The following is a 10661-nucleotide window of genomic DNA, read 5'->3' on the forward strand; positions in this document are numbered from 1 at the left end:
CATTGTCAGTCTGCTCCAAATTAAGGTTCAGAATATTCAGGACCTCTTGATTGAATTATTGATTGATTGAAACAGTTCCTCTTTGAAACACCCTTGTGTTTTCCTGGCCAGTTTTGATCTTAACCTCATACCTGTCTGTGCCACTCAGGAAACAAGCTGGGATGCAATAGCGGTTTTGGAAATGAAGCAGTGGGAGATGATTTTACTTTTTAGAGGAGTCCCAGAGGAAGAGGAGGAGAATGTAAAACAGTATTTAATTAACACATTGTCTGAATGGTTAGGAACATAGGAGGAGGAGCTGGATGGTTCAATTGACAGTATTTATCACGTTAAATCCAATTTTTGCAAAGATTAGGAAATTGCCAGAAGACTGTTTGGTAATTTTTAATTCAAGATCAATTAAAGACAGAATAATACAAGCCAACTACCAAAACAGATTAAGAATGTTAATATATTTAAAGATAATTATGGGAAAACCTGGAAAGAGATAAAAAGGAATTTAGAAATTTGGGGTGGTGGGCAGGCAGTCCCTGCCTCTCAGGCTGGCCTCCCTCACAGGACTGTTGTGAGGGCGGAGGAAGCGCCATGCAATAAACAAGAGGGAAGAAAGCCTATTTGTGGCTCCATCCCTTGGCCGTTTCCATGGCAACCAGGGATGCCACCACCACCTTACCTAGGATGCGGGTCACCCCCAGGGTGAGCTTCTCCAGGTAGGGCTTGGTGCTGCTGGAGCCGCTCACATTGCGCAGGGCCTTCTCCTCCATCCTCTTCTTCCTCCTCCCTCCAGCATCAGCCCCTGACCACACCTGTACACGCAGGGACAGCAGCAGGTGGGCGTTTTTTGACTCCTCTCGCGATCCGTAGCTCAGAAGCCTCGCCGCGGTGGCTTTTGGGAATCGCAGTCCTCCCTTTCATTCAGTTCCTGTCGGTCGCCGTTCTGTAGGGGGGGAGGAATGGAGAGCAGGCACTACGACTCCCAGAAGGCAACGGGAGAACCGGCTCCTCTACCTCCTCTTCCTTTTCTCCACCCGCACGTTCCGTATCCTGTCTATTGGCCGACTCCTCCGACTCCGTATGTGGGCGAAGCCCGTTCCCCGTCAGCCAATGGGAGCCGAGAGTCGGGTGCGGGGGGCGTGGCAGGGCGGAGAGACGTTGGACTTGGCGGTTGCTTCAAGGTGGCGGATGTGGCTGCTTGTTGGAGTAAGGACCGTCTTTTTACCTCAGGAGGGGCTCGCGGGGGGGGGGGCGTGGCGGGAGGAGAAGGAAGAGCGGGGGGGGGGTAATTTGACGGCGGGCCGATGATAGACGGTGGCCAAGGCTGCCGTGGTTCCTGAGCATGTGCAGAGAGCCGCCTCCGTTGCCTCAGGAAAGAAGCCCCGCCGAGTGCGGAGCCAGGCCCGGGGGTTCCGGGGGAAGCCCCCACTCCCAGGGCGGGGGGACCTTGGCCTGCCAGCCTCCCTCTCTCTCGCCCCTCGCCCTACTCTGCAGGGGTGTTGTGAGGGGCCGGGGAGCGTCGCTTGAGGGAAAGAGAGAGGACTAAACAGGGCTGCTTCGTGTTGTAGTACAAGTGCTAGGATGATAAATTCCCCATAGCTCCTTTGAAGTCTCCATTCAGTGCACAGCGTAGCAACCCTAATAGTCGCGCTGAGCGGAGACTTGAACTCGGGGCTTCCCGGCTTCCCCGTCAACTCTGAGCTGCTGCAGCTGATTTCAGCTTTTGTTTGTGGTTCCCTTTGGTGGAAGTTTTGGTAACTTTGCTGGCTGCCGTCATGGGGAAGACGGGGCTGGTAGTGGGGAGACGTATATTGCATGGCCCTTGAGGTGTCCTATTTATGATATTGTCTGCCCCCATAGCCTCTCCCCTTCACCAAGTGACCCCATAGCTGGTGACCCTGCAAAACAGACCCATAGCCTGTTCATCACGCCCTCTGTTATGTACTGAGTTGAATAGGATCCAAACTGCAGCAGTCTGATTGGTCCTAGAACAATAGGATCCAAAAGGCAGCAGTCTGATTGGTCCTAGAACAAGGCAGCAGTATGATTGGTTGGCAGGAACCACCCAATCATGCTCCAGATAGAAGTGAATCCACAACCTGATTGGCTTACAGTAGAATTCTGGAATTAGCCAATCATGTGCAGCCCATTGTGTAAATCATGTATATAAAGCAGATACTTTGAGGGGACATTCATTCCTCCTCACCACTATGAGCTGAATAAAGAGCATGAAATCACTTTGCGACTCCGAGTATATCTCACCCTCCCAGAGTCCTTTCGATCCTTGGCAGCAGAATTAGGCGTCCCACTTGCAGCAGGATATTGTCCTACTTCTGTATCAAGCTAGAAATGGAGGCTCAGACCTCCAGGCTCCCAGTGAGTTGGTTCTTGGAGACCTCACATCGCAGTTCTACAAAAGTTACCTTGGTTGGTTAGAGCGTGGTGCTGATAATGCCAAGGTTGCAGCAGGTTTGATCCTCATAAGGGTCACCTTCATTTTCCTGCATTTCAGGGGGCTGGGCTAGATGACCCTTAGGATTCCTTCCAACTCTCCAGTTCTATGATTCTAACATCTTCAAGGCTTAAAGGGGGGGCACACATCTTGCATCTCCAGCTTAAAAGAGCTGGATGAGCAGCTTACGATAACTCCATATGGTCATATTCTTGGTGCATGTAACTCTTGCTGCACCACCTTCCCCCAAGGGGGTCTTTAGCAGTGACTACTGACCTGCACTGACAACTGACCTGGACCCTGTGCCTTGGATTTCAACCTTTTTATTTGGCTAAGTACTAGTGCAGTGCACAAGAATTAAATGGCAACAAAGGCAATAGATAGAAATGGGGAGAGAGGAGGAAAAACTAAGCCCATTCAGGTATGACCTCTTTCCTGCTTGTATAGTGAAGTTATATAATGACTTGGGTGGAGTGGGGATTGCAGAAGACAGTTTGGAGTGGGGAGGAGCCAAATGACAATTTGTCCCAGGTGAGCTTATGAGGAGGGCCTTGCTGTCTTACCCTCTCTTATGTGGCCTGCTGATATGGCTGCCTGGGATTGGTATGCTTGGAAGGGGAGGAGCTCCATTTAGTGAGTTTGTAGTGAATTTGGACTTTTTTGGGGGGGGGCGAGGGAGAGAGAATGAAGGTACGGTGACTATATTCTTTGTTTCTCAAGTGGTGGTGGGAGTGTATTCCAACCTCAAGCCATTATAATTACATCCAAATACTTTGCAGCTAATCACCAGGGTGGTATTTTATAAATTTCACATTATTTCCTGAAAATGCATGACCAATGTACAGGCCCCTCAGACAGTGTTCAATAAAAAAAATCAAAGCTTGCTATTAAACGGCTGGAGTTGGATCCCAGGAAACATGTCTCTTGTCACGCATTCCATTTAGAACTGCAGCATTTTCTGGTAGTGAAAAGTCCAAGGGAATGCATATGTGGTTAGTGCAACATGTGCAAAACTGACACTACAAATTGTCTGTCGGCTTCTTAGAATTAATCCATATCAACACGATTACTCCATTGTCTCTTGAGACAGACAGATGCCAACAGCAACATCAATGGATTGACAACTGAATATTGAGGGTTAAGTTGCAGTCCTAGCTGCAAGGAGAACAGCAAACAGTTGTTTGGATTATATTCTAAGGCAGGCATGGCCAAATGTGGCCCTCCAGATGTTTTGGGACTACAACTCCCATCATCCCTAGCTAACAGGACCAGTGGTCAGGGATGATGGGGACTGTACTCGCAAAATACCTGGAGGGCCAAGTTTGGCCGTGCCTGCCTAAGGTGTCTGGAATGCCTTTCTTCATAACAACACTCGAATAAGGTAAACAACTTGTTCTTAATAAATATGACAAATAAACACACTGAAATCATGTTCCATTTTATTTGAGGCACTGGATAAATTTATGATAGCTTCCTCTGCTTCTGTACAGGAACTAAAGAGGCCAGAATCAATGTGAGCTGATAAGATGATGTAAATTTGTGCTGGGCTTGCATTTCAAGGGATCGAACAGATTAATGTTTCCCCACTGTTGGGTTGGATAGAGGCCTGACATCCAAAAGTGAGAACTCTAATCTGAACCTGGTAGATGAGAGTAATTTGCCCAAGAAGCTAAAATCTATTTAAAAATTTAATTTTAAACGTATTGGCAGAAGATAAGTGAATGGATTTTAGTTCATGAAGAATGTGAGCAAAAAGCAAGCAAGCAAGCAAGCTGAGATTCTTCTTCAAAGGGCACCATGTTCTGTGAGCCTTCTGTGCTCCTACAGAATTGTGGCATCCATGCCAGCAACTTAGTAATGGCTGCCTTTCTTCCAGACAACCTGATGCCCCTTGGCTGCATGACCATCAACAGCATCTCCTAGCTAAACCAAGTCAGAGGATTGGCCGTCTATGCCTTGCCCAATGCCCCTACGCCAGCTGACTTGGAGGACACCGACAATGAAGGAGGTACTGCCCCACCTCACCCCTTTGTCCATGGGAGACCTCGGTTCTCCTCCACCTCCCCTGCTACCCCACCAAAAGTTTCCATGACCTTATACACAAGCCCCACTGATGCCCAGCTTCTCAAGCTCTGCCTGGTTTGAGTATTCCTTGCCCTGCACCCAATGAGAATGCCTGCCTGCCTGCCTCGCTCAGCCTTTTCTTTCTCCCCAAAGGTAATGGGGGTCGGCCGGAGAAACCTCACTTGGACTTGCGAAGCCTGGTGTTTGAGGTGGACCTGTGGAGAGGGAATGGGATGATCTGCCTTGTGTACAAGAACACCAAGCCGGGTATGTTGTGTGATACCAGCAGCCCAAGAGCTGCCTGCACAAATCAGCCCCATCTGCAAACCCGTTAGCTTTTGCCTTTGTGGGAGATGTTTGGGACTACTGTTCCTAGCACCATAACGTTGTGCTGGCTGAGAGTGATGGACTTTGTAGTCCAGAAGATCTGGAGGACACCAGGTTGACAAAGGCTGTTGTCTATGATGGCCTGTGATGAAGTTTTCCTGAAGAGCAATCTATGCTTTGTTGCTACTGTTGTTGTTGTTAATATTACAGTGGTACCTCGGGTTACATTTCTAACCCAGAAATAGTACCTCGGGTTAAGAACTTTGCTTCAGGATGAGAACAGAAATCGTGCTCCGGCGGTGCAGCAGCAGGAGGCCCCATTAGCTAAAGTGGTGCTTCAGGTTAAGAACAGTTTCAGGTTAAGAACGGACCTCTGGAACAAATTAAGTACTTAACCCGAGGTACCACTGTATTATTAAAATTTGTATATCGCCCTTCATCCACAGATCTCAGGGCGGATCACTATATAAAATTACTATATCTATATATGCATAATAAAAACAAGAAGCAAACATCCCCCTCACCCAGCACATTTAGAAAGGTATCTGAGATCACTCAGCCAAAGGCTTGGTTGAAGAGGAACATTTTCACCTGGCGCCTAAAGATAGGTAGCAAAGGTGCCAGGCGAGCCTTCCTGAGGAGGGCCTTTCACAAACAGGGAGCCACTGCAGAAAAGGCCTGTTCTCGTGTAGCTGCCCTCTGGACGTCTCGTGGAGGAGGCACCTGAAGAAGGGCCTCAGAGATCAATTTCCTTTGGAAATAAATGCTTTTATCCTTTGTAGAAAGCACCGTAGGCCCAGATCGTCATCCGTAGGCCTCAGAGTTCCTTATTAACCCCCCCCCCCCCCGAGAGGTGGGGTGGTCCGTTGTTCTCATCCTGCAGCCTAATAGTGATTGGCCCAAGGTCACCCAGTGAGCTTCATGGCGAAACGGAAATTTGAACCCCAGCCTCCCAGTCCCTAGACCGGCCTTCTAATCCAGTGTGTCTCAAACTTGGGTCCCCAGGGTTGAGAAACACTGCCCTTACCACTATGCCACACCACCTCTACACTGGCTGGCTGCTGCTCTCCAGAGCTTCAGGTGGCATAGCAGGGGGTCTCTTCCAGCCCTCCTTGGAGATACCAGTGGGGATTTGCATGCAACATAAATGCTCTCCTCTCTGAACGAATCCTTCCATTCCCTTCCTCTTTTCTGCATCACTCCCACTTTCCCATAGAGGCATTTAGACACTGACACTCCAGGATTTGGGGGGCAGCAGCTGTTCTCAGCCCCACTTGGAGATCCCCAGGGATTGAACTCTGCATCCAATGCACACACTCAGACACTCAAGCATGATTCTTCCCTCAGATACACCATGCAACATGAGTTTAGGATATTACCATGCTGTGGTGTGATATCTCTCCTGCAGCTCTATGCCAAGAAAGCCTTGCAAAGGGTAATAATAATAATTTAGCAGGTCATCCAGGGATTGAATTAGGGATCTGCTCCATCCCAAGCAGACCCTCTTTTGTCCCTGAGCTCATCTAGCGGGATTCCTGTCTGAGACCTCCAGTCCCACGGCCGGCAGATAACAAGCCAGGAGACAGGCCTGGAGACACCCCCACCCTTCCATTGCTCACCTTCTCTGCTGTGTGCAGCATTTTTTTTATCGCCAATTTTGATAATTACCAGACGGACAATTTGACAGACAGGGCTAGGAGCCTAAAGTCCTCTGTGTCAGGATGGCCTTTGCGTTCCAGAGCCATGCTTGTTTGGGATCCTTTGAGTTCCTTGGTTTACCTTTCTTTTACTTGTCCTTCATCTCCTAACAAGAGACTCCCTTCACTTCCTCTGTGCCATGCCAAACTTCATAAACTTCTATCGTGCTGCCTCTTACTTGCCTTTTCTCCTGACCAAAAGGTCCTAACCTTGGCCACCTTCCTTCATAGGGGATTCACTCCACCCCCTTGATAATTTTGGTTGCCGTTTTCTGAACTTTTTCCAACATCCTTTTCAAGACAAGGGCCCTCAGGCTCCTGGCAGGCAGTTCTGGGTGGCAGGAAGTGCTGTTTGCTGCTCCTCACTTTACCTTCTCCTTTTCCACAAGGTTCAACATGTACAAGCTCATCCACTGTCAACACGGAGCAGCTCTCTGAGGAGGCCGATTCCTTCGTGAACAAGCTGGACCCAAACAAGGTCTTCCTGACATTGCAAAGCAGCACCTTAAAGTCATGTGGGTCTCCCTTGCTGATTCCAGTATCCTTCTGGTGAAGATCAGACCCGGAGGCAGGGATAGTCTTCAAACAATGACTAAACCTGCCTCCTCAGTAATGACATGGTGTGGACAGCGTAACTCTTCCTGCTGCCCATGTTAACTGAGATCGGATGTCCCAGGACACCCCACCTCCCGTGGAACATGCCCCATTCTGTTGGCTGGGGCCCACTCCCAGTCAGCCCTGACCCTCTCCCCTTAAGATCAAAACTATACCTATCCACAACCCAACACCCACCCACCCCAACAGAGAAAGAAACACACAAACAAAAGAACATACCAAAAAAGCACAATTTAAAAGGCCACAGATAAAATATAATTTAAAAACTATTAAAAACAGGAGCCCTCTCTGCCGAGTAGCAGCCGCAGTCCTTGTGAAGCCTGTCAGCGCCCCCCCCCCAGCCAGGTGGAGAGAGGCAGGGCAGAGCAGGGCCCTCAGGCTCCTGGCAGGCAGTCCTGGGTGGCAGCAGCAGCAGCAGTCCTTTCTAGGGCCTGTGAGGTCCCCCCAAGCCAGGTGGAGAGAGGCAGGGCAGGGCCCTCAGGCTCCTGGCACGCAGTCCTGGGTGACAGTGGCAGCAGCAGCAGTCCTTTCTAGGGCCTGTCAGGCGCCCCCAAGCCTGATGAAGAGAGGCAGAGTAAAACTACTTTCTGGGTGCAGCCTCCCTTTAGCGCTCTCCTTTGGACAGAGTCAGGCAGACACATGGAGTTGCATCCCTGCCTCTCAGCCTCCAGGTTTTCCAGCTGAAATCCCACTTCTGGCTCATGCCCTGAAATCCCCTTTCATCTTAAGAGCTTTGTTTTCAATTACCTATCAATACGGCTGCTGTCTCCCAATGTTCGGGCTTGGTTTTCCTCAGCAACTCTGTGAGCTCCCTTAAGGTTGCTGGCAGTTTCTGGTTGTGTCTTGACACCTGGGGACGGGAGTGGACAGAAAGGCAACCGAGGTGCCAGATTAGTTTTCTGCTGCTGACCAGTATAGGCAACCCTGAGATAGCCAGACCATTGGCCTGACTCTCTTTAAGGTAGCTTCCTGCCTATGCTGTGGCCACTGCTGCTGGCCTCCTCCCTTGGGCAGCTTGTACAGCAGCGGTTCTCAATCTGTGGGTCCCCAGATGTTGTTGGACTACAACTCCCATCATTCCTGAGCTTTGGCCTTGCTAGCTAGGGATGATGGGAGTTGTAGTCCAACGACATCTGAGGACCCACAGGTTGGGAAAGGCTGTTGTAGAGGCTGCTGGAAAGCAGGTGACGAGGAGAGGCGAGGCTGCAGCAGCCAAAGCCCAGCCCTGTGTGCCATGCAGGCTCTGAGGGGCAGGCAGAGGGCAGGGCCCCCCTGGGTGGGATTAAAGGGGGAGCAAAGCGCAAGGAGTTAGTTAATGCACACTGCCCTCGGCTCTTATCTAAGGCCTGTAGAAATTGCTGCCTCAGGCAGAGGGCAGGCCTGCCAGCCATCAATGGTGGCACAGGAGACCTTCTTACACCCTCTGCTTTCCTTGCCTGCCTGGGTGCAGTTGTTTCAAAGCAGGAGCGCCTGCAGGCGTTCCCTGTTTCTGACTTTCACCTCTGTGAAGAAAGCCATCCCAATTGCTCTTTCCTTGGCGTCAGGGCGGCGTATGTAGGAACGTGCCTGTTTGAAAAATGGTTGGAGGTGCGGTTTAGCTCAGCACAGGGACTGACCAAGTGGGCAGTGACGGCTTCCTATTGACTGCAGGATAGGAAGCCATTACCGCTCAGTCAGTCCCCGCGCGGAGCTAAACTGGCGTGCTGCTCCAGTTTCTCCACATGGGGACTGACTTCCAGGACGCAGCCACAGCTTCCTATTGGCTGCAGGAACCTCCCCCCCCCCCGGCGTGGCTCTGAAAGCCAGCGGGGAAAGAGCGGCAGGCGTGGGCGCATGTGCACAGGTGTGCGTGCTCACGTGGGTGATCTGGCCCGCCGGCGGAAAAGTTTGCTGACCCCGGGTTTAGTTGGTAGATTATTCTATGGTCCTGTTATAAGAATAATAAACAATCATAAAGTGAGTTATAAAGTCCCTCAAAAAATTCCCTCAAGGTTCATCTGCTGACATTACATTTGTTGCATCGTTGTATCTATACACTTGTACTGTGTCACCAAGTTTTTACTGAAATCTCATGTATCTGGGGGGCGGCTAGGGGCGCCTTGGAAGATGGCCGACAATACCATCTATCCAGCTTGTACGAGGTAATTAGAGGCTGATTATGGGGAGTAAAATCAGTCTCCCTCGTCATCCCTGGGAAGGGGAAGACACTGTACTCACCCGCGGATGCCATAAATCACCCCCGAGTTCGATTGAAGGAGGGGGTGAGGCACAGGGTGGAAAGCCCTCGAACAGGCTCGGAACTCCCGGAAGCTACTTTCAGGAGCGAATCCGGTTGCGGTTGCTTAAAAAGAAGAAACAATTGGAGAAAGTAAACGCACATGCTTCAAGAGAGGTCAGGAGTGTTTTTATCTGCTAATTATTTTACCACTGAGATGAGAAAATTGGGACGGAAGGAACAGAGATAACATCAGAGAATCGCAGACATGTTGGTAGGTGGAACAGAAAGGAATGGAAAGGGGGGGGAGACTTTTTACTTTCTTACGTGATTAATTTAACAACCCTCCCCCTTAAAGAACTGTCTCTGTTTTGATCTAATAATTTTACCACTGAGAATGGGACAGAAGGAACAGAGATAACATCAGAGAATGGTAGACATTTTAGTATGAGGAACGGAACGGAAAGGGGGGGGGGGGAAGACTTGCTACTTTTTCATGTGATTAATTTAACAACCCTCCCCCTTAAAGAACTGTCTCAATGACTAATTTGAAAGAGGGATCAAAAATGAACTGCGTAGGGAAAAAATAATATGAATTGAAGGTTTTATTCTGTGAAAGATCTGGAAAAGAGTCTCTCTCTGTGACGCAGTAAGAAATCGGACTTGAATGGACAGGCAGACCTTTGCTGCAGGATATAGGGTCTAGGGAGGAAAAGCCGTGGATCGGTTATCAGCTTGGGATCGTAAAACTTGAAAGGCTACCCTCCTGGAGGACTAATTTATGAGGTAGCAGGTCTGGAAAGTTAACAAGCAGACATTTAGACTGTATTTCATCGGAGTGACAAGATGGCGCGTCTGCTCGCACAAATGTCCTGATTATTGGATTTCTGTGAGAGATCTATGAGAGAGCATTACAAAAGCCCACACAGAGATGTAAACTGTTTCTTTCAACCCACTTGTGGAGAGAACTCGGAGGCGACAGAAAAGGAAAATGAGTAACAACAAAGAGTTGAGAAGATGGGACTGGAAAACATCAGGAAAGCAGCAGAAATATAGATGTATGAACTCCGGCCAATCGAGAAGCATGGGTATCCCCCACAAAAATTTATAATCCGGAAAATATTTGGACTTTATGATGTGGACTGATATAATTTGGACTAATTGGTATGATATGTGTACTCTGGTAATTTGGTAAATGGAAACTTAATAAAAATCATTTTTTAAAAAAGAAATCTCACGTATCTGTATTACTGTATCTGTTACCTTCTGTATCTTTACTTTTCAATGCTGACAAAAA

General features: G+C 49.2%; 1 protein-coding gene and 1 long non-coding RNA gene across 3 annotated transcripts in view; both read left to right on the forward strand.

The window, feature by feature from the left end:
• The first annotated feature begins 1156 nt into the window (after positions 1-1156).
• The window catches only part of KIAA1328, a 224608-nt gene continuing 215103 nt past the window's right edge, over positions 1157-10661 (forward strand). Inside the window, exon 1 of the mRNA XM_083575685.1 lies at positions 1157-1200. Within this exon, the coding sequence (XP_083431811.1) occupies positions 1183-1200 (18 nt within the window). The 5' untranslated portion in view covers positions 1157-1182. The remainder of the gene's footprint in view (positions 1201-10661) is intronic.
• Positions 1921-7059, forward strand: LOC310744496. Of its 2 annotated transcripts, none has more exons than XR_014539564.1 (5): positions 1921-1935; positions 2267-2867; positions 4323-4454; positions 4664-4777; positions 6924-7059. It is a non-coding gene; the product is annotated as an uncharacterized lncRNA (long non-coding RNA). The 2 variants fall into 2 exon arrangements; XR_014539565.1 differs by having other exon boundaries at positions 4664-4781; positions 6924-7022.

Source organism: Podarcis filfolensis, assembly GCF_964270895.1.
Source record: "Podarcis filfolensis genome assembly, chromosome: 11".
In the NCBI taxonomy this organism is placed as follows: domain Eukaryota; kingdom Metazoa; phylum Chordata; class Lepidosauria; order Squamata; family Lacertidae; genus Podarcis; species Podarcis filfolensis.